Source organism: Protopterus annectens, chromosome 9.part0 (assembly GCF_019279795.1).
Source record: "Protopterus annectens isolate FY-2018-M chromosome 9.part0, PAN1.0, whole genome shotgun sequence".
Taxonomy (NCBI): domain Eukaryota; kingdom Metazoa; phylum Chordata; order Ceratodontiformes; family Protopteridae; genus Protopterus; species Protopterus annectens.
The window spans coordinates 1,367,306,950-1,367,331,227 of record NC_056743.1 but is presented as its reverse complement, the minus strand read 5'-3'; the positions used below and the strand labels follow the sequence as shown (position 1 = coordinate 1,367,331,227).

Sequence of the window (24,278 nt, the reverse complement as noted above, 5' to 3'; positions counted from 1 at the left end):
CAGTAAAATAGCTTAAAAACCATACAGAATAAATAGAACACAACTGTAGTGTAGCCAACACAGTCAAGCGCTTTCGTCCTGCTCTAGGACTTCTTCAGAACTGTGTTTGCTAAAACCCACTCCCTTTTTTATACTGACAATTAACTAATTGAAATTTAAATCATGCTAACCCTATAGAATCTGTTAAAAAGTGTGTAGTAAATTTTAATGTTTCTGTGAATGAAAGCAGTGTTGTTTACTGAACTAGGTTCACCCCTTAATAGGAACTTTTGATAAAGTTTGTTCACAGGAGATTTTTGAGTATTTCAATGAATTTAAGCCTAATAAATTTAATTTAAATAGGAAAGAGAGCTGTTTACTGAGGGAATTAAGAAGTAATAACCAACTGAGGTTCATGAAAGCAGACAAGGGGGGTGGGATGGCTATAACCAATAAGGAAGATTACAACAACAAGATTTTTCCATGTTATAGCAGGAAGAGAAATACCAAAGTGTTTCTAAAAAAATGAAATAAATATTTCCCATAGGAGAATCCAGATGATGTTAGAAGATGCACTATTGCAAGGTGTCATAAACGAAGACGTACACGGTTTTCTGGTGAATCAAAACCCTACTATTCTGGTTATGTTTGGGATATCGAAAGTCCACAAGGACATCTTGGATCCCCGATACAGGTTGATTATAACTTGTCAGAACAGTTCTACCTACTATTTAGTGGTTTTTGTGGACAGAATAGTAAGGGAGTCCCTGGTCCCTATAGAACATGTGTTAAGGGACTCTTGGGACATTTTGGGCAGAATCAAACAGGATACATTTTGAGTGAGTTTGAGTTTCTCTACTGTGGACGTGGTTGACTTGTTCACCTCGATACCTCATGAAATTGGTTTAGAGCTTTTTTATGAAGTCTTATTGGAAAAAACATCATTAAGTAATACTATGGTGAACTTTATTATGACACTAATGGAAATCATCTTAAAAAATAATTATTTCACTTTTGAAGGAGAATATTATCATCAGGTCAGTGGTATAGCCATGGGCACTAGTTGCGCACCATTGTTTGTGAATCTTGTAATGTATGGGTGGGAGAGGTTATACATTTTTAACACCTCTTTTTCTACATTTTGGATTCACTACTTGTGTTACCTGGACAATATTTTTATTTTATGGAAGGTGGGAGATGAACATGAAGAATTTATGGAATATATAAATAATTTAAGTGAATATTTTAAATTTACTGGTACTTCTAATAATGATAGTATCAATTATCTTGATGTTTTATTTAATAAGAATTATGAAAACAAGAAATTTGAATCTCAAATTTTTAGAAAACCCACTTTTTCAAATGATTATTTAGAATTTAAAAGTAGTCACCCGCTATACACAAAAAGAAACATAGTAAAGGGTCAAATGGTCCGGGTAGCAATAATGTGTTCTAACATTGATATAGTAAAGAGAGAAATGGGCACACTAGTAACATTTTTTCTGAAAGAGGTTACCCGTTTGAATTTGTACTACCCATCTGTGAGCAAGTTATTAGCGAGTGGGGTAGTAGGTATAACCCCCTGCTGGGATCCTATTTAGTGAACGAGAATGAAACTAACACAAGGAAAGATTATACCCAATCCATGGTGGTGACTTATGGAGAAACAAGTAGTAGGATTAGGGATATTGTCAAGAAAAACTGGGTGTTGTTTAAAGGGAATGAGGAAATATTAGATACAGTAGGAAAAGAACCAACATATGTTTTTAAAACTAATTACAATTTAAAATTTTTACTGGAACATCCCATTAATGTTAAGAACAATGTGAGAAGGACAACTAGATGTGGAACTTGTGAACATTGTAGGTACATCTTAGTGGGAACCTCAGTATGGTTGGAAGTAATGTATAGGGAGATAAAATTAGCAACAGGGTCCTGTATTACGAAAGGACTGGTATATATAGCTATTTGTCAAGAATGTCAGCATTTCTACATAGGTAAAACCAAAATAGCTTTTAGGAGGAGGATCTATGAGCATTTGTATGCTGTGAGAAAACATGATGAAAATAATGCTATATACAGGCATATTAAAAATAATCCCAATCACTTTTTCTTATTTGGTATTCTGGAAGTTACTAGTAGTAATCCGAGAGGGGGGTAATTGGAAAAACAAATTTGAGAGGGCAGAAATGAGGTGGCAGTTGAGACTTAATGCCATGGTAACCCCAGGCATCAATGACAATGTATCTATAAACCTGAATTGAAACATAGGGCCACTATTTTGTAATAGAAAGAAACCTAGTTCAGTAAACAACACTGCTTTCATTCACAGAAACATTAAAATTTACTACACACTTTTTAACAGATTCTATAGGGTTAACATGATTTAAATTTTAATTAGTTAGTTGTCAGTATAAAAGAGGGATTTGGTTTTAGCAAACACAGTTCTGAAGAAGTCCTAGAGCAGGACGAAAGTGCTTGACTGTGTTGGATACACTACAGTTGTGTTCTATTTATTCTGTATGGTTTTTAAGCTATTTTACTGCTTTGACTGGGTGGAGTAATAAACCTTTGTTTTTACCAATATTTTGGATCATTTCATGCCTGTGGATTTTTTTTTTTTGAGGCAACAGTACAGAGTGGGTTGTTTGTTCCTTGTGGTATTTTCTCCACTCTGGTCACTGTTGGTTTGGTTTCTGAGGTTATGAAGTAGATAAAATGAGAATAACATTGGTTGGACATGGAAGTTGTGTGTGTGTGTGTGTGTGTGTGTGTGTGTTGGCCAGAGTTTGAGATCGTCACTGGAGGACCAAAGGTGCTTATCATTTTTGAGTAGGTGTCTTGGAGTGTGATATAGAAGTATTTTTATCTGTTCTGATAAGTTTTTTTTTGGAACAGTTGTATAGTCATGTAAAACTTTTAAGACTGCTTTGGGCTTTCTTCTTGAGCCAAAGCTTCCAGGCTGTATCTCTGGCTCATAACCTGTTTGATTTCATTATATAGATGGGGAAGGGCTATGCTGAACTCTTTTCTGTCTGTATGGGACTATTTGAATTAATATTGTTAAGGTTTCATCAGAGTACATAACTTTGTCATATAGGGAAAGAGTTTTGTGTATGTGCCAATTACATAACTTTAGTGTGTTAATGAAACTATCTTTGTTAACTTTGTTAGGTTACTAATGATATTGTAGCAGTGGCCTTTTCTGGGGAAAATGGGTTGTCTTATCGTGAAGGTAGGTAAATCGTCACTCATTGATCAAGGCTGGGTTCTATAGGAGATGATTTTACCAGGTCAGATATGAGGGTCCCATAAAGAAATGAAGATCTGTCTGAGGATTTGTTTTATTTTATGTGAAATTTTAAAGATGTATGGTAGAGATGTTAGGTGGTAGCACTGACAGTTAGATAATCTATGTTTAAATCACCCAAAGTGATCGTTTTTTGCTTATTTTTCTGGAACAGCCATGACAGCAGGTCTTCTGTCATCACATTCTTGTCACTAGGGAGATGTTTTTGTGAGTATTAATTTGAAACTACTGAGATGATAAATAAAAGATTATTGAAAGTGAGTAGAATACGTGTGGCTGGTGACTCTCAGGCTGAGTCCTTGTGAAGTATAGCAGCACACCCTGCCTTTTGCATGTTCTAGCTCTTCTTAAACTATTATAACCTCAGAACATTTTGATGTTTTTTTATTTTTAATGTTGGATTTTAGCCAAATTTCTGTTAGGACTAAGATATCTGGTGGGTGGTTAGCTAACCATGCGTGTGACTCACTGATTTTGTATTGCATATTCTTTGGCAGTTCACTTGATAAAGGAGGAGCCCTGAAGATATTTTATACCTAAAAACTTGTTAGATTGAAAAGTGAATATGGTAAAGTGTGTGAAAAAGAAAGGGTTTAGATGTAGATCGCCAAAGTAGACTAGGGAAAGAGAGATGCACAGATAAGAGAAGGGGGTTTTTGGTTCATATCTATGTTTAAGACTAGTTTTTTTGTTTAATGGGATTGTTTTGGTTATAGGAAGCTTTATGTTGCCCATTTGATTGTTTAAACAGGCAAGTGGAGAGAGTGTAGGAGAAATGGTTTACTTGTATGAGAAAGTTCTGAGGGTGAGTGACTGAATTAGTAGGATGTGAGACCAAGGCAGTCTCTAACGATATGCAGTATGTGATGAGATGTGAGAATGAGATACGAATGAGTGACAGGTGAATGCAGAAGGCCACTGTATTTGTAAAATGTAATTATTAAGAGTGAATCTGGCTAGTGGACAGTTGCAAAGGTGGATAATGGCTAAATGTAGTGTAATGATAAAATGGGAAAAATCCTGGGTATTGGGATAGATGGAAGAAATTAGGGATATAGATGAAGCGCTGAGTAAAGACAATGGGCAATGAGGTTTTGATGCACTGCTATGATGTAATGAGTGGTGATAAGTTCTGAAATCTGGGATAGAGGGAGGAATTAAGGATGCAGCTCAAGTATAGAGTATAGGCAGTGTTCCTGAAGGAAAATTGTTGATGGAGATACAAGAAAAAGTATGTCTATGTATTTATGTATGTATGTATGTATTTGTACAAACATAGAGAAAGGCAGGGTGGAGGGGGTATTGGAGGTAGGGGAGAAAAAAATGGGTTCCGCTCATCTGCAGCTGAAAGGATTTCAGAAGCTATCAGCTGAAGAAAGTGAGGTGAGTCAGAAAAAAAAGCAGAGTTTCTTGGTAAGGTGTTTTTGATGTATACGAGTGCTAGAACTATTCTGTGCTAGTAAGAAGCAGATGACCGAGAATGAAGAGAATGTATGCCCTAGAGTGGACTATGGTAAATAGAAAATGAGGCTAGATTCATCTTATGAGTGGGTTGCTATCAGTGTCAAAGGAAAAATATACTTTAAAAATGATCAATACATGGTAGGTTCAGGTTAAGGCACTTTAATCTTGCAGCAAGGAGACAAAAATGTGCTAATACAGAGTTTGTCTAACTAGAATCAGGAAATGCAGGCATTTTTATACATTTTCTAATAAGACATTGCCTACAAGCTGACGTAGTAAATCGCAAGTTTTAACATCATCATTTCGTACTGCTTGTTTATATGATTTTCTGCTTGTGCTATCAATTTTTGTGAGAAACTTCCTAAGAAAAACAACGTGGCCTTGGCTACTACCGGTTAGATATATGCAATGTTACCATTCAAGGTACTATGGCTAATCTGAGCACAAAGCAAGTATAGATTGCAGTTCATTTCTCCAACAGTCCTTTGTCTGTGTTATCTCTTCCTCCTGCAGCTGTGCGTGTTCTCATACTTAACAGAGCTAATTGTTCAAAATCATTACATTACAGAATATAACATTGTTCATTCATTTCTTCCTGACCTAGAAGATAATCACCTGCTTCTCAAGTACATTTCCAAAAGGCATAAACATAAATATTGCTGTGCTAGCAATTACTAGGTCAGAGGGCATCTTGCAAGTTTCAGAAAGCACACTGCAGTTTCAAAAGCATCTTTTAGTCTCATATGAAATGCATCTGTATATAAAATAGTGCATATAAAATAGAATGAAAAACGTGTTAATTCATTTAGTTTCTAATTAGCATTAAGCACACACATTAACACATATTTTTCTAACATTTCCCCCCCTGTTAATACTTTTTAATTCTATTTTCAAAAGAATAAACAGTTTGCTTCTTCTCCTAACCTCTCCCATTCAGGATTTGCAGTTAAGAGAGTCATTTAGTTTAAACTTATGAAAGTGTTTCACTTTTCAACAATTCTTCAATTTCAGTACTTTGATTAACTTTTTCATGCAGGGAATACCACAACAAATGCATGCTCCTAATAGGACTAATCCCACACAAATGGCAATCAAGATGTTCATTAGGATGGAACCCCACCCCCCAAACAAATTCTGGAAAAAGTCCATCAGAAGGTTTGGGCCTGGTTTGGTCATGGTTGACACTTGCTGGATCACCGCAAGATGGTTGTTTATTTCATGCTGGTTGTCAGGAATATATGAACAACATTCTTCTTTGATTAAAGTACATGTACCACCTCTCGCCGCTAGGGTGAAGTCGAGAGTCATGCGGTTCTGAAGCACCACAGTTCTCATAGCATTCAGTTCATCAGTCACTAATTCGAGAGCAGAAAACGTTGCATTACTCATAACTTCGAGAAGTTTAGACAGTTTTCTCAGCTCCCAAATCGATTTCACTGCGCCATATGCAGGAGCTATGCCTGCCCATGATATAATGGTGTCACTCAAGTCCATGTGTGTCAGTTTATCTTTGTTTTTTATGGAGTTATGGTTTCTCCATCCTGCTTCAATTCATCCTACTGGATTCTCGGGTCTCTTAATTGGACTTCTAGGTTTACTGCTGACCTCTCTGACGTTTAGAATTTTTCCCTGAGGCAAAGCTGCAGTGTGTCATATGGCCGGAACCAGGTAACCCAAAAAAACAACTGCCGGACCAATTCTCAGGTAGCCATTTATATGCCTTTTTCCCACAAACAAAATAACAATTCTCTACTTTAGTATTGATATAAGCTTGCCCTGCATGAAACATTTTCTTATCAATAATAGAAAGCTGTTTTAAAAGAACAGGATTATGTTGCATCTCATCAACACTCTTATGCATCTTAGCGAAATATGCATCATAGTTTGTATCACAAATAGTTTTAGTCTTACTGGGTTTAATATAACATTTATAAGAAACAGTCACATTGCAATTGCTCCAACCCACCTGAATAGTGTCATTCTTGTAAAAACATACAATCCCTTTTTGTGCAACAGGTAGGGACAATGCTATTTTGTCTTGTGATTTCACAGGTGTAGTATCAAAAATCAAGTTTTCCCAGGTCTCATTGACCCCTAGTGGGGACAGCAGTCATTAATAATCCCCCGTATGCTGTCGGTATAGCTGTGCAAATCCAGCAGTTCGAAACATTGAAAGTCTCAGCATACACATATTTAATTGCTTGGTAAGTGTTAAAGTTTGGATGCCAGTCTATGAGTAATGCATCACGTTTGATCAGTTCAACTTTTGTGGCTGTGAAAAGGAAAGGCCACAACAAGAAGATTAATGTTATCAGTATGGCTATCAGAATAATCATGCAAATTTTCTGAGGTTGTTTTGCATCTCTGTTTACTCTATACCTGGTCATTTTTTTTCTCGTTGTACAACAGTAACAAGGTTTTTGTCCAGTTCAAAGTTCTTAACCAGTTTACAATGTGTCAAATGAATCCAGGACGCTCGCTGTGCGATCTTGACTGCAGTGGGTGTCGACAGTAGTACCTGGTACGGCCCTTCCTACTTCGGAGAACTCCAGTTCTTTTTCTTCATGACCTTCACCCAGACCCATGCGCCTGGGGCTACTGCTGCTTCTGATGGTCTGGTTTGCTCTTTATCTGAAACAGAATTTAACTGCAAAAGTTTGTTATTCAAAAATCGCCTAATATACCCTGCAAGTGAACTGTCAGCCTCCTGCTCTGCAGGCATGAGAGGCTTCCATTGAGGTGTATAATATGCCCTCCCAAACAGAATTTCAAAAGGAGTTAACCCTTTTGCATTTGGAACAGTTCTCATGCTCAACAGTGCCAGAGGTAGACAGTGCACCCAGTTCTTTTGTGTCTCACTAATCAATTTCCTAAGCTTATTTTTCAAAACACCATTATGCCTCTCTACTAATCCTGCAAATTGGGGGCGGTATGCGCAATGATTTTTCAGAGAAATCCCGAAATAACGGCTGAGTTGTTGTATAGTTTGATTTACAAAGTTTGTACCATTGTCACTATAAATCTTTTCCGGAATGCCAAATCTAGGAATAATTTCTTTAACGAGGACTTTTGCAACAGTAGCTGCATCTGGATTTTTAGTTGGAAAAGCTTCCAACCATTTGGAAAACATATCTATAATGACAAGGCAGTACTTCTTATTTTTGCATTTGTTCAGCTCTATAAAATCCATACAAATAGTATGGAATGGATACGGTGGTGTAGGGAAACTCCCTTGCTTAGGTTTTAAAGCCCCTTGTGCATGATGCTTGTTACAAACATGGCATGCTGCACAAAAATTTTTTGTGTAGTTTGTAAATCCATACGTTGTAAACACTCGATTCACTAACTGTACCATCCCCCCTGTTGAGACATGGCACTTCCCATGGCTCAACAAAGCTGCATATCTAAACAAATTAGATGGCAAAATCGGTTTCTTCTCTTTGGAGATGTACAGTCCCTTCTCAAGGATTGCTCCTCGTTTTATCCACTTTTGTTTTTCTACATTTGTAGTAAGTGTCTGCATTGTCTTTAACATTTGTAAGTCTAAAATCTCAGATGGTTGTAATTCCTCACTCAAAAGAAATACTTCTGAAGCTGCTTGTTTTGCAGCTGTATCAGCCCTCGCATTACCTTTTGAAATTCTATCCTGTTGCTTGGTATGAGCTACGCATTTGCAAATAGTTACTTTCTGAGGTAACTGAATAGCGTCTACCAAGTCTAAAATAAATTGCGCATGGTTAATTGGTTTACCAGTAGATGTTACCATTCCTCTATTTTTCCACTGCTGCGCAAAAACATGTACAGTAGAAAAAGCATACTGACTGTCAGTAAAAATGTTCACTCTCTTACCTTTTTTCAAGGTACATGCCCTTGTCAAAGCAATCAATTCTGCTGCTTGTGCAGATAAGTTGTGTGGTAAAGACTTTGCTTCTAAAATCTCAGTATCAGAAACTACTGCATACCCAACTAGATTTGTCCTGTAGGACCCCTCCTGCATGAGCTGTCCACATAGTATGTCACCTCAGCATCATCCAAGGGAACATCTGTAAGATCTTTTCTAGGTAGTGTCTTTTGCTCAATCTCCTGCAGGCAGCAGTGTGGTTTGTCATCTGCAGTGGTTGGGAGCAAGGTTGATGGATTCATAGTTGTGCATCGTTCAATTGTCATATGAGGTTGGCTCAACAGTATAGTCATACAGGAAAGATGTCTAGCAGGAGAAAGATATGCTACTTTTTCTTGCAGTAAAATAATCGCGACTGCATGAGGCAGTCTCAATGTGAGAGGGTGGAACAATACTACTGAGGCTGAAGCCTGCACTGCCATTGCAGCTGCGACTACTGCTTGTACACAGTGGGGCAAGGATCACGCCACTGGGTCTAGCTGTGATGAATAGTAAGCTATGGGGCGTTGTTTGTCCCCATGCTGTTGTGTTAACATTGATGTCATATAACCTTGCTTACAATCTACAGTTTGGAAAAATTGTTTATGATAGTTTGCTAATCCTAAAACTAATGAAGAAGCTATCAGTTGTTTCAATTTTCAGAAAGCTGATTCTGCTTCTGGTGTCCACTGTAATAAATCTTGTGCTGCCATCGGCTTTTTGAATATCAAGATGGTCAGCGGAGCAGATTCCAAAGCATAGTTTGGAATCCAACTCCAACAAAAGTTAGTAGTACCCAGGAAAGACATCATTTCCTTCTTGGTAGTTGGTTTAAGTGCTTGTAATATTGCTGTTTTTCTGTCTTCATCTAATATTCTGCCTTCTTTGGATATTACATATCCCAGGTATTTAACCTGTGTTTTCCAAAGTTGCAGTTTGTTTTTGTTTACTTTGTGTCCTTGAGTGGCTAAAAATTGTAGTAATGCTATGATATCCTCTCTGTATTCTTGCTGGGTGGGGGTTGCCAGCAGAATGTTGTCTACATAATGTAAAATCTTACTGCCTTTCAGTGGGATAAATCCCGCCAGGTTACTTGCTATTTCTTGTGCGAATATTGTTGGACTTTCACAATATACCTGTGGTAGTCTCGCATATGTATACCGTTTCACTTGAAATGTAAATGCAAACCAATGTTGGCTGTCAGGGTGTATCGGTATTGAGAAAAATGCATTGCTAATATCTACCACAGAAAAATACTTTTGTTGAGGTTTCAAATCATTTAACAAAGTGTGTGGATCTGGCACCGTAGGTGCCCTGGGTATAACTGCGTCATTTACAGCTTGTAAATCTTGGACCATACGACATTCTCCATTTGTTTTCCTAACAGGAAATAAGGGTGTATTACATGGTGAATCAGGAGAATCTATCAAGACTCCTTCCTTAAGTAAGGCTGCTATTATAGGTTTGATTCCTATTTCTGCATCCTTTCTCAAGGGATACTGTCTCTTTTGAGGTCTAAATGCTGATTTTGGCATGATAGTAACTGGTCCTGCTGTACGAATAAGTCCTACATCTGATTTCCCTGTTGAGCAGAGTCTCTCTGGTATGCCTCATAAGGCTTTTTCCTCTTGCTCTAGTAGGAATGCTACTCAGCTATCCTCACTTGCCTGTGAGTGTACAGCTGGGTGTGTCTGCGTTATCCAATTTAGTTTCTGCTTTTGTACTCCCTGTTCAGAAAGTTCTAACTCTGTCTGCTTTTCCCACCTTGTGACTTTTTCTACTAGGTCTGCCCACTTCAGATTTCTATCTTTAGTTAAACTCACATGTGGTAATCGATTAGATTTGTAAAGTGCTAGGAATTCCTGGGGCAATGAACAGCTTACTACACTGTTTCCTTCTGTGTCCCAGTACAAATTTCGTAATACTAATCTGTTAGCATGGTTTCTAAACAGTTCTTGCTCATATTCTTTATCAGGTCCTGGTCTGTTACAGTAATATAGAGTGCAATGCAACAAATGCTGTTTATCAGTGTCAAGGGAGGGGGATTTACTGATGGCTACGTTCATCAGTTCTTCGGTTACTGCCCCTGGACCAGTCGTAACTAAGTCCTGGCTGTACCAATAAAATGTTTCACCCTCCGGTCGCACTACAAAAGTATCCATTTGTCGCTGTGCTTCCATACCCTGCATAGTTGGAACTACGGCTATGCAAAATATCTGCATTAGGTCTCTGCCCAAGAGATTCACTGGGCATTTTGCAGAAACAACAATTTTGCTTTTCTGGGTCATCCCTGAAACTGGGTCAGTTATCGCTATGTTGTGGGAGAGTGGCTCCCGATACAGCTGTCCATTAGCTGCCTTCACTAATATGTAGTCGAGTGATTCTGAATTCTCTGGTAGTTTGGAAGGATGTATCAGGGTCCATGAAGCCCCTGAGTCACACAGGAATTTAACTTCCCTCCCCTCTACCAGAAGTGTAACTTCCGGTTTTGTGTCTGCTAAGTAGAGCTCTAGGCTCAATAATGCTAAGTCCAAAATTTCATTTTCTTCATTATCTGTGATTTCATGCACACCCTCTACCCCTTCTACGACATTTGCACTTGTCTTTTCTTGTTTATTCCTATCCAGTGATTCTTGACTACCATATAGTCAGTCCTCACCCTCCTTGTCTTCTGTGGTTACCTTTTATTTTGCCTGCAATCCCTTGCGAAATGTCCCTTTTTCCCACATTTAAAACATTCACCCCTTTTCTTCCTCTCTTCAAAGTCCTCTGATCGTTTATCAGATTGTTTGTTTCCCTGGGTATTTTTCTTACCCTTCTTCCCAGTTTGTACTACAAAGACTTCTGATCCATCTTCTACTGCAAATACTTGAGTTTTCTTTTTCTTTTTGCTATTAAAATGCCTTTCAGCATGTCTTGCATATTCAAGTAATGACTGTAATCTACTTGTACGATGATCTACCATGTGCTTTGTAATAAAGCTGCTAATAGGTGCAATACTGCCTTTTAAAAATGCATTATTTAGCTGTTGCTCATATGGGGAATCATGTGTTTGGTCTTGAGGTACCTGCATTCCACAATGGTTATTAAAACATTCTAATAATCTGGCATAATATCTATCAACAGTTTCACCTTCTTGTTGTATGCATTGATTAATGCAAGTCCAATCAGCCCTAGGCTTCCATTTCTCAGAGATTCGGTCTGTCAGACATTTCACTCTGTTGTCTAGTTCTGCGTTACTATGTGGGAGTGGTCTAAGCTCTGCGTCATGGGGATTCCAGTTGCCACTGATCATGTGCCAATCTGGACCTATGATTTGTCTAACTACTTTCTCTACTTCCTCTCCATTCAAATGGTAACTTAACCTCATGCCCTGTAAGTCTTCTAAGAATTTTCTAAAATTAACGTTTAGATGGGGAATTCCCTCTGTGGCTTTCCGGATGTCTTCCAGTGTCCACGGTCTATATACTAGAAGAGTCGGGTCTTGTCCTGCCTGTCCTGCCTGTGGATTTGGTACTTCTATGAGTGGACATATCTCTTCTTCACTCATAGCTTGTGAATGTTTATTCATTTCATACAATTCAATATCCCCTCTAAAATTGCGTGCTCGAGACCTGGTCTCGATAGGATCTTTGACCAACGGTTTTGGTTTTGTAGGAACAGCTGGGTATAGCGGAGGTGGATCAGCTTGTCCACTCGCTTCATATTCTGGTAAGGGAAGTGGAGGGGGCGGAGAGGCTGTTGCTATTACCAAGTTATTGTCTTCTTTATCTAAGAGCATTGCTTTTGAATTTTTAATCTTTTGTTCCCTGCGTTTTGCTTCCTCAAGCCACCTGTGTGCCTGAGGGACTCCTAATTGTCGTTGCTTTTTTAGCTGACCTTTCGCATCTGTTTTAAGTTATCTAACAAGTTTAATAAGTGAAGGTTTATCTAAATTATCGTCAAATTTGTATTTATCAACCCATTTTGTATAATACCTAACATTATCGGCACGCTGTAATTGCATATATTTCGCGTCTTCGGTTAAGGGCGGGTCTCGGGAACTTTTTGTGCACTGATTTCCCATGTTGCCTTAGCTAAGTTAAAAATTGTTACGTAACCCTTTTTATCACGTGGTACCACGATTTACACCTTTTCACAGTTTATCTAGAATAACTGCCTACCTATTCTGTTTCCCTGATCTGTGACAAGACAGCAATCTTTTTTTGTCCCTGATCTGCACATGCAAATCTCCCTGACAAAACAATAATACTGCAACAAGTCCCTGATCTAAAACAGAAAAAAGGTAAATTCCTCCTCACCTGACCCTCCGTGTCTTGATCCCACTGGAACATTGACTCGTCCTCCAATCCCAGATCAGAAACACTGGCTGGCCTCTTTCGAACGACAATTCAGTCTGAGGTCTTTCAAAGCAGAAGAGCCGATGTGGCCACTTCTCCATACGGGTTCATGCCACCGGGCCCAATTCTGACCTGAGCCAGAGTGAGAAATATGTTTCCGGCTCGAAGGACCAAACTGTCAATGGAAAAATATACTTTAAAATGATCAGTACACGGTAGGTTCAGGTTAAGGCACTTTAATCTTGCAGCAAGGAGACAAAAACATGCTAATACAGAGTTTGTCTAACTAGAATCAGAAAATGCAGGCATTTTTATACATTTTCTAATAAGACATTGCCTACCAAGCTGACGTAGTAAGTCACAAGTTTTAACATCATCATTTCGTAGTGCTTGTTTATATGATTTTCTGCTTGTGCTATCAATTTTTGTGAGAAACTTCCTAAGAAAAACAACGTGGCCTTGGCTACCACTGGTTAGATATATGCAATGTTACCATTCAAGGTACTATGGCTAATTTGAGCACAAAGCAAGTATAGATTGCAGTTCATTTCTCCAACAGTCCTTTGTCTGTGTTATCTCTTCCTCCTGCAGCTGTGCATGTTCTCATACTTCGAACAGAGCTAATTGTTCAAAATCATTACATTACAGAATATGACATTGTTCATTCATTTCTTCCTGACCTAGCAGATAATCACCTGCTTCTCAAGTACATTTCCAAAAGGCATAAACATGAATATTGCTGTGCTAGCAATTATTAGGTCAGAGGGCATCTTGCAAGTTTCAGAAAGCACACTGCAGTTTCAAAAGCATCTTTTAGTCTCATATGAAATTCAGCTGTATATAAAATAGTGCATATAAAATAGAATGAAAAATGTGTTAACTCATTTAGTTTCTAATTAGCATTAAGCACACACATTAATACATATTTTTCTAACAATCAGCCATGGGGTGAAGTTGAGACTCTGAGGTTAGGAAGAAATAGGGGCTGCAGCACAACACTGTCTGTAATATTACAGAAACTATGTTACAGAGAGTTAGCTTACACCATTTGCAAGAACTAGTGACATCAACCATTGCTACAGACTCAAATATCTTGTGGGGGCACTCAACAGGGAACACTTCATTGTATGTCATTTCTTTTGAACTGGGGTTTTATAGCTGCAGCTAGCTTCTACAATAGGAGAGAATAACTGATTTGTTTACAGTCTTAGATTCAGCATGTAATTTAACTACAGTTAATGAGGGAGATAAGTAACATCCAGGGGCATCCTGACCTCAACCTACAGACACATTTGGGGTAGTGTAGGAATCCCATTTTCTAGAGGGGTAATTAAAGTCCCCCTGAGTATGGTATTTAGTTGAATGGATATTGCCTCCAATATGTCTAAGTATGAGCTATGGGTTTTATAGGATATAGAAAGTGACCTGCAGCTTGCTAGGATATGGAATGGGACTTTGTCCATGGTAATCTGGACATGGAGGAACACCAGCACATCATCCTGTTTAACCAGCCTAGAGGTTATGCTTGTTATTGATGTATATCAAGACACCTCCACCTTTAGTCCCTGCCTGTTGTGGTCTAAATGTGTGGAAGGCACTGAAGCCTTACACTGCTGAGTTACTCTTGTGGCTTTAAACCATGTCTTGGTAACTGCACAAATGTCTGCATTTTCCATGGTGAGAACAGGTTGGAGGAATTAAATATTTTGGTTTAGACTCCTGGCACTGAGCTGTAACACCTTTAGATTTCCTTGGGTAGATTTTGCTATGTTGGAAATTTTGTCAGTGTGGCATTAACTGAAAAAGACTCTTTGGGGAGGACAAAACTTTAGTCAATATTTGAAAGTCTAGATGGGACTGGTGCAGACCATCCTTGGCAAACAATGTGCTTTCTTAACCATGTCTTCCCATGTCAAAAATATTATATCCCTGAATGACAACAGAAGCTAATCCAATTATTAAATCAGTCATCTTTTGATCATATTGTGGCATCATCCTTGGTGAAGGTAGAATGCTGATCAATGGCAGGCATGTGACAGGCTTTGACACATAGTCCAAGAGCTCCATAATGTCTCTCTTCATGTAGTCTAGGCAGGTACGTCTTAGGTGATTTACACTTACATGGACTATGACTGAATAAAACTGGTACCCGTGGTGCAGTGACTTAAGTATGTGCATAATTTGGCAGATCATGGCCCTGATAGGCAATGGATCTTTGTTTTCTCCTTAGTCAGTCTGGTGAGTGTAGTCATTCAAAAATGCATACATCACCATTTTGCATCATCTTATAAACAACAACACACTCTCAAACTAACAGCATGGTGTCACATACAGACATAGTATTGAAATAGCATAACTTATATTCATAAATCAAATCAGAGAGCCGTGCACCGAAAACAGTTGTTCACTGTCATTGTTTACCTGTCAAATGCCTTTGACAAGCTCCTTATTTTTACATAATTCAACTACAACTTACTATGCCATCCTTTAACTGGTTTTTAAGCTACCTTATCCATCAATCTCAGTCAGTGTGATGGTTTAACCAAGCTTCTCCTCCTCAGTTTATGCAATTAGCTATCCCAAAGGGCTCTGTCCTTTGACCTGTGTTATTTATTATATTTGTCAACAACTTGTTCAATATTTGACATCCGGTCAACATTATTTAGTATGCAGTGATACCACTGTATAGTACTCATCCAGCTCCATTGATCACGATTAAACCACATGCATGGAAATGGCCTGCATTGGCCAAATCTGTTCCAATATATCTTTAATTGGGTGATCAAAGATTCTAACCTACAATTAAAAAAAAGATTTCTAATACAAAACTCAGTGTATTTTGCACACAGACCTTCAGATAGAACTTGTTTATTAATTTCCTTAATCCCAAGCAAGTAAACAAAGGAACTGTAAGTTAAAACAAAAATAAATAGTACCAAATGCTTATAAATAGTGTAACACAAAAATAAATCAAGACACTGAAGGAATAAGATACATGACAGAATGCAAGCAGTACTGTATTAAATCAATATGAAAAATAGAGGAAGTTTGTAAATCTGTTAAAAAGGTACAGTTAAAGGTGAGCTTTTAAGGTTAGATAATATATCTGGAACAACTCTGATGCTACAAAGTGGCAGTTGTTCGAATGCTAGTGTGTAGTTAATGTTATTAAATATTGAGGATGTCTCAGTTTTTATTTAGGAAAGACTAAAAGACCCTGAAGAAAAGGATGTATGAACATTATTACGACACCATGAAAAAGAATGTCAACATTGCTTTGTTTAAACATTCAGGAGTCTATCCTGATTTAAGGGGTTCTCTTTTGCTATTTTGGAAAAGTGTGATGCACAGTATCAGAGGGCTTGTTCGGGAAACCAAATTAGACTACAAAGAACTGTGGCAGTTTAGAGTAAGTCTTAAGTAAACATTTGTTTCCTAGTAGCTGGGAAGATAACTGACATTTCTTCATTACTGTGTCAAAATCCTGGTACAATCTCCCTCAGGAACCATGCAGATTATATATACTCTGTGGAAACACCTCACCCTAAGAAAGTGACTAAAATGTATTTCTTCTGTCCATAGTCTCAGCATTGCTCATATTTCATGCACTCATTGTGTCCATGGACTCTGTACCTCTGTGTCTTCAGTCTTTATCTTTTATCTTTACACAAGTATTCATTAAATGTAAATATGTATGCTGTTCTGCTTTGCCATATAGAAACATGAAGATCTTAAATCTTAAGACTGATCCATAGATGATGTTCTTAGTATGCAACTTTACCGTGTACCTTTTCTCACTCGGCCACTGTTGAAAATGGACTCTGCCTGCTTCAACTTTCCTTGTTAACAAACTCATTGAAAAAAAAACATATAAGTTTCAGTGACACAGCATATTTCCTGATGCATTGATTATATACTATTCATACCTTTGGACTGTATCCCTCTTATCTTCCCTATGCACATTTTGTGGGTGTGCGTGAGTATGTGTGTGCGTGTGTGTGTGTATATGTGTGTGTGCTCGTGCGTGCTTACATGTGTGTTTGTGTGTGTGTAGTGTTAGCTGTGTAGCGTATATACGGTATTCATGTTTCTTAGTATCTATATCCCTTTTCAAAATAGGTACAGTATTAAATGTATTATGTTAGCTCAGTGTGACCTAGATGTAATGCATAAAGTTTTGCTATATATTGTAATTATCATAATAAGGTGACTGTCAATATATTATTAATTTAAACATGCCATAGAAAACTATGTGGGGTAATATATACTGACAGACTAACTTAGGATATCCTAACTGATGTGAATTTAAGTAGTTCAGAAATATATTACATAATAAACTCTCACAACATAATCTGTATCATTTTATTTATATGGCAGGAGGATTTTCTGTCTTGCATACATAAATGCAGTAGTTCTTGTTCCTTGCATATACCTTAGCTGTTTTTGCTAGTCTGATTACTTTCACAGCTTAGAAATAACAGTGCTGAAGTGCATTAATTAAAATGATTACATACTATTCCATTTTAGTGGAATATTTTATATTATTATTGTGACACTTAAAATGTCACTGGTCTTTTTTGAAAAAATATGAGATCTCAGAATGGCATTTAGTAGTGTTTCTGTCAGGCTATCTGTTCCCAATCTTTTAAAAGGGCCATCTGCATCCAAATTCTGACAGTGAAATGCATTTCCAATTAAGATTATGGGGAAAAACAATTTCTGTGGTGTGATTAGAGGTTCCATCACTGCACAAGATCTAAGACAGAAAAGTAAGAATCTAAATGGATTACAGACTGTAGCAGAAATAGAACGTAAATGTCTTCCATTTAGTAGAAAACCTTAATTTGCTATCACTCATTGCATTACAATTTGCTTGGTTAGCAAGCCAGTGCAGAGGTGCTGGTTTTAAAGGAAAATGAGTAAAAAATACGCAGACCCACTCACACACATGCACGCATTCACACACACATACACACGCACACATTCACACACACACATACACACGCACCCACACGCATGCATTCACACACACAGACATACACATGCACGCATTCACACACACACACACACACACACACACACATACACACGCACGCATTCACATACACACACACCCATGCACGCATTCACACATACACACAGACATTACTGCATAAAAGCTATATGGTAAAAACATTCAACAGTTTTATTATTTTGTTTACTAAGCAGAAACAACATAATTCATGCCATAGTATTGCACTTTTGTTTCTTGAATCCAGACATCACAAGAATTTATACAAAAAATGATGGAAATCCTGGGGGAAGATGCAGAACGGACTAGTGGTTATCAGGAAGCTCCCCTTGCTTATGATTCCATCTGGGCCCTGGCTCTGGCGCTCAACAAAACTGCACATGAACTTGAAAACAAAAATAAAAATAAACCTGACAATGAAAAGTTGTATCTGGAAGATTTCACGTACTCAGCTCGTAACATAACAGATGAGTTTTACAAAGCAATGAATGCATCCTCCTTTGATGGTGTTTCGGTAAGTAAAGCTGGAACCCTTAAAACTTTTTCTTATGAATGCTTTTTTCACAGCACATTGCTATCCTAGCTTAGCACATAATTATGCTATCTCAAGGTATTTTTGCAGTTGTGAGAGTCATAGCTGAACTCAGATTACCTTTTATGTCACTATGTTAACTTTTTATGTCACATTTGTTGTAACATATCAAAATGTATCCTAAAATGTTGGATATATCTGTACTTCACATTTATTTTTATGGAAAAATCCTTATCTGAATGAGTAATACTGACTGTGTGAGAGTGTTACTGTTAAGCTTGATATGTTGCATTATGTTGTATTCAGGTACAGCATACTAACTTTGTCATGGGATTATGTGCTGATGAATCTCATGGGCTTAGGTACAATACTTTGAAACATGCATTCTAATGTCATGTCTCAATGAATACATTTCAGGAGAAGTAGTTTACAGCATTAAAGTTGTCCCAAAACAAAGGCAATGTTATATATTTTGTGAGGGAGGTTAAGTCCCTGCTTCTCAAATCATTTGTATAGGTTGGACTGTCTAAAAGAAAGGAAATGTTTGTCTTTCCTGTTACAGCCTATTTTCCATTTCTAAGCTAACCGGTCTTGTGTAGTGGAAATTGTAATCTGAGGATATTCATCCGATGTGCTTGCAAAGAAGAATTTCAGGTATTCTGTTTGCTGAATCATATGGTCAACCTTCTGTCAGAACTGCCTTACTACAGTAGCACCTTAACAGAAAATGGACTCAGTGAACTAAGTCTAAGCAGTTTGAGTAAAATTGCTATTTCTGGCACTGGTTATGTGGAACAAGTTATGTAAATTTGTGCACCTACTTTCCCAACAGTAAGAAAGTATAAATACCAGTCAAATGGTTCATCTTGTTAAGGGTAAGTAGTGTAAGCAAAACAAGGAACTGAAGGAAAATGAATTATTTGCAAGCATTTTAATCTTCTGAGATACGCTATAAGTAAGCCTTTCCTGTTTTTTGATTTACACAAGTGCCAATGTACAATCTCGCAATTTCAAATGTATTACTTAAACTAACAAACTTCTCAGAGCTTAAAATGTTAAAATGGCGCAGAGGTGCAGCAGTAGTGTTGTCGCCTCACAGCAAGAGGTTCTCCGGTTCGATTCTCGGCTGGGGTGCCTTCTGTGCGAAGTCTGTATGTCCTCCCTGTGTTCGTATGGGTTTCCTCTGGGTGCCCTGGTTTCCTCCCATGTCACAAATGTATCTGGAGCATTTCCCCCTGGGCCTCCACTGAAAATTGGCTTTGTTCCAAGTCGGACTTTTCCAGTAAACAAATAATTAATAAATAAAACAATTTACTGAAGTTGTTGGATATGATAAAACATGTTTCTAAAGCCAGTGATTTTTTTGATTACAATTTCAATTTATGTACCATTTTTCACTTTACTGCACTTGATTTATTACTCTTTTAGTATGTGTTCTTTAATTGTTTTATTATTAGTGTACTTAAGCTGTGCTGCATGGTGGATACCCTTTTAAGTAGGAATAAAAATGCAAAGAACCAGACATGATGGGAAAATATGTGACTAGTGAGTCTGAAAGAGGGAACAGAAGGAGCATATCCAGTCGAGTGTATCTTGGAATGATTGGTGTTGTTAGCTAAGGACTTTTCTAGCATGGATTGCCGGGAGACTTGGAGTTGGCTAAATGAAAGCACAAGAGGGAAAACCTTGGCACCTTCTTATTAAAGAGTAGACATATAAGCAGGCTGGAAAAGCTAAAGGTCTGACCTTAACTGGCTAAAGAATTAAAGTGCTTGGAGATTTCTCAGCTGCCTTCCACCAAGAGCAGGCATAGCTGTACCTGATTTTGTAAAACCTAAGCAGCTGCAGTCTGCCTAGTATATACAGCAATGCTGATCATGGCCTGGAAAGTTCAGTATTTAGGAGTAGGTGACAGGAAGAACCAGTAAGAGTTTATACTGGCTTTGTGAAGTGGGAAAAGAGGCTGGCAGTTAACAGGTAGTGGACATCATAACCACATGGACTGCCCCTCATGGTCAGGGGCAGTCTGTGCTGATCATAGACTCGCTCTGTGAATAACACCCATCTAACCAAGGTCAGTTAGGGAACATGGGTATAATATGGCTAGGCTTGTAAAAGCCCTAGGGACATTAGTCTAGTAACCTCTTATGAGCCTATGAATCTATGAATGTAGCACTTGGGGATGTCAAATGCATGCTTAGTTCTACAAGTTTTGTTCTTTTGCATTTTCTGGCCTTTGAGATGAGGAAGCTATCCTGTGCAAGGCAATACATTGATTTTGGCAGTAGAAGGGGCATAGCAGTCAACAGGACCCAAATAAAATATTTGTTAGTATGAATGCAGAAGTAGGTAAGAGATAGATCTCATTTAAAAGCTATGACAAAAAAGTACTGCTTAAGAACCTGGGGTAAATGCAGAGTACATTGGATTCTGACAGTCTAAGTAGTGAATTGAACAACAAATCAGAGTAAAAAGCAGAGATGAGAAAAGGGAAAGAGGTAGAATAAGGATTGCGGTGCTGTAATAAAACAAGTTTGGGATGAATTAGTCTTCACATCCACAAGTACAAGGCATCATCATTCCATTAGTTTAAACTTAGGAAGAATGGGGTAAGGAAGACAGGGGTTCAGTGTTCTTGTGCCCAGAGCATCCTAAATTCTACAACTATGATTGTGGTTGAGAGCAAGTGCTGGTGGTAAAAAGGACTGAAGGATGAAGATTGTAAGGTAGAATCGCTGATGATGATGCAGACCGTCAAAGATGAATAGAGGCCAAGGCATTGAGAGGAATGGCTAGATTTCTGAATCATGTAAGGAATCTAGGGCTGTATATAGACTAATGGATGCTGGCCCTTAGTATCCAATAGAGGCTATTTGCATAGATTCTTCGGAGGTTACTAGGCTAACAGCCCTAGAGCTTATACAAGTCTAGACAAATTTATCCTGAGTTGCCCCAACTGTTGGTATTTAGGTGAGTGAAGTTTGCAGAGGTAAGGGTCTATGGTAGTTAATACTGATTTCTCCTGTCCAGGAGGGACATGTGCACCCCCTTAGGAGTGAATTTGTTGTCACTTATCCATTGATTTAGGTTGCATTTGAAGAAGGTCATGGAGGGCTCTGTTTCACATCAATTGGAAGCTTGGTCCAGAGAAGTGGCAGTCTCTGGAAGGTGTATCTATCTCTCCAGCATATCCTGTTCATGTCAGAGGCTAGGTTAAGATCCCTGGCGCAAGTGACTCTCCTGCAGTTTGATTTGTGAATGTGCAGCATTTCCATCAGGGCCAGGTCAAAAACTGCCATGTAAACCAAGCTCAGGTCACCCCTTTGCAACCTGCAGGAGACAGAATACAGTAGCAGGGCTGTCAGTCTTTCTGCGTAGGACTTGTTTTGTGTACCCTGTAATTTCTTGGTGAGAAACCTCTGTGGCCTCCCCAATTGCTGCAGGTGTCTGGTGAAGTATATGCAAAAGGGAGAATTGTACTCGATTATTGGTCTGTTGAGGGCTGAGTATAACAGAATTATAACACTGTTAGATCTAGATTCGATGCCTTTACTTATAAGATGTGCCATGTAAAAGGATTTCCTTACTACTATGGTTACATGTTGGTCAAAGTTCAGATTGCTGTTAACCTGAGTACCAGATTACATACCACTGGGTTTACACTTACGGTGTTATTGTCTGTAATGTAATTAGCAGGTATGTCCGCTTTCCAAAGGGAATAATGCATTTTTTGCATTTTGCTTTACTCTGTGGCTCTGGCTGCAATAAATTAACATACTAAGTTGCTATGTAAACAATTGCATTTTAACCTTAAATGTGTACTATACCTGAAGTTGCTGTTATCTGTATAGTGGAGCTTATCTCCCCAGGCCCCTACTAAAAATGGACATATATCCAGTTGGACTAGCCCAGTCAACAAATGTAAAATAAAAATAAATAAATAATTAAAACATTGCTGGGGGACTTAATGATTGCTCCCAATTTGCAATCATCAGCTAACTTGGTCATCCATAGGCTATCCAAGTTTGTTTTGACTTTTGAGAAATAAATTCAAACAATAAGGGGCCCAGCACAGAACCTTGTGGTATGCCACTCATGACTGTTTTCTTGCTAGAGGTGAAGTCACCCACTTTGACAATATATGTCCTGTTGGTGAGCCAGTTGGCTACCCATCTGGTAATTTATGGATTAATTCCTAATTGGAAGAGTTTCTCTATAATACCTGCATAAGGAATTGTGTCAAATGCCTTGGCTAGGTCAGGATAGATGGTATGCACAGTCTTTCCCTTGTCCAGGGCCTTGGTGACTTTCTCAAAGTCAACAATGTTTAACAGTCATGATTTACCTTTAATGGATTGAACTGAGTTGGGTCCAGAGTTTGGAGATTACATATGTCCTTGTTAATAAGGTCCATAATGATCCCTTCCATGGCCTTGCAGATGAGGATAGTCGAGCAATTATTGAGTTGCTGTTTCCAATTACAGTAGTGTGTGTGTGTGTGTGTGTGTGGGGGGGGGGGGTATTAGGGTGTGTGGGAGAAAAAGCCCCCCTCGCCCCCCATGTAAAAGCATTTTTTTTGTGTTTTGCTGGGATTAATATTTGTTTTATTCAACATTTCTTAGATTCAATCATTATGAAAAGAACTGTGTGTGTGTGTGTGTGTGTGTGTGTGTGTGTGTGTGTGTGTGTGTGTGTGTGGATATATGTAGATATAGTAGTATGTGTGTGTATTACTGGAACATAAAATAGTTTGACTTATTATAAATATTCTACAAACGTGGTCTGCATTATAGTTCAGTTTGTTTTTTTTTAAACTGCTGCCATGAAGTAACATATGCTAAGCTTCACTTTATTTTATTTATTTATTTTAAATTTTTGCTATCGATTCTGCATGATCATGTAATAGCCAACATTAGCCTGTGACTCTCTCTTTTCACCAGCACTGTTACCTTGCTGTGGAGCAAGTGCCAGTGGCCATGAAGGTCATCATTCTACTGTGATCCACACACACACACACACACACACACACACACACCCTCTGCCTCCTAAGCTTAACTACACATAGACATTTTATGCATGCAGCAATGACCTCAGATGATTAACTATGCTTTACCTCTAACACTATACATTTAGGAACATTACTCTGTGCAGATCTGCCACTGCATTGCTGTTATAATCTACTGAGCACAGCATCTGTGCAGCATGGTCATCAACACTGGTTTACTATTTTGTTGTAGATGAACTGCACATGTAGTCATAGTAGTATGTAGCTACTCCAAGTATCTAGACATCCTTTGTGAATTGCAAAGGGCTCTAGAGTGTGGTGCCTACTTCATGCAAACTGTATGCAGTTGTGCACCATGTTCATGAAACACAGTCAAAGATTATAATGTCTAAAAAAAATGCAATTCAGAAGATGATGAGCTGAAAGAGTTGTGCAATTTGCAGCAGATGGAGTACAGCTGATACTAGCTTTCAGAATCAGAACAGCATTAAACATTCAAAGCACCCTTTCCAATGGAATGCAAAACTTAGTATAGCAATACTGCACAAGCAAGGTGCAAAACAGAGATACAGAGGTGAACCTTCCAAAGAAATAGATCTAGGGAAACCATGGCAGTTTGTTCCGTTTTGTATTCATATAAAAAGATAAGCCTTAGCTAATCATGTAAGACTGCATGTACTATGTTTTAAAACAATTAAATGCAAAAATGCCAGTGCTATATAGAAGCTTCAACAGGAACCAGTAGTTGTCTTTCGGC

The 24,278-nt window shown here is 38.2% G+C and overlaps 1 protein-coding gene across 2 annotated transcripts in view; it reads left to right on the top strand.

Annotated features, from left to right (window-relative positions):
• LOC122812081 (gamma-aminobutyric acid type B receptor subunit 1-like) overlaps nt 1–24,278 on the top strand; it is a 2,214,644-nt gene that overhangs the window by 1,917,281 nt on the left and 273,085 nt on the right. For both annotated transcript variants that reach the window (XM_044084349.1, XM_044084350.1), the window contains one exon: nt 18,232–18,498. In XM_044084349.1, coding sequence (XP_043940284.1) covers nt 18,232–18,498 — 267 coding nt within the window. The remainder of the gene's footprint in view (nt 1–18,231; nt 18,499–24,278) is intronic.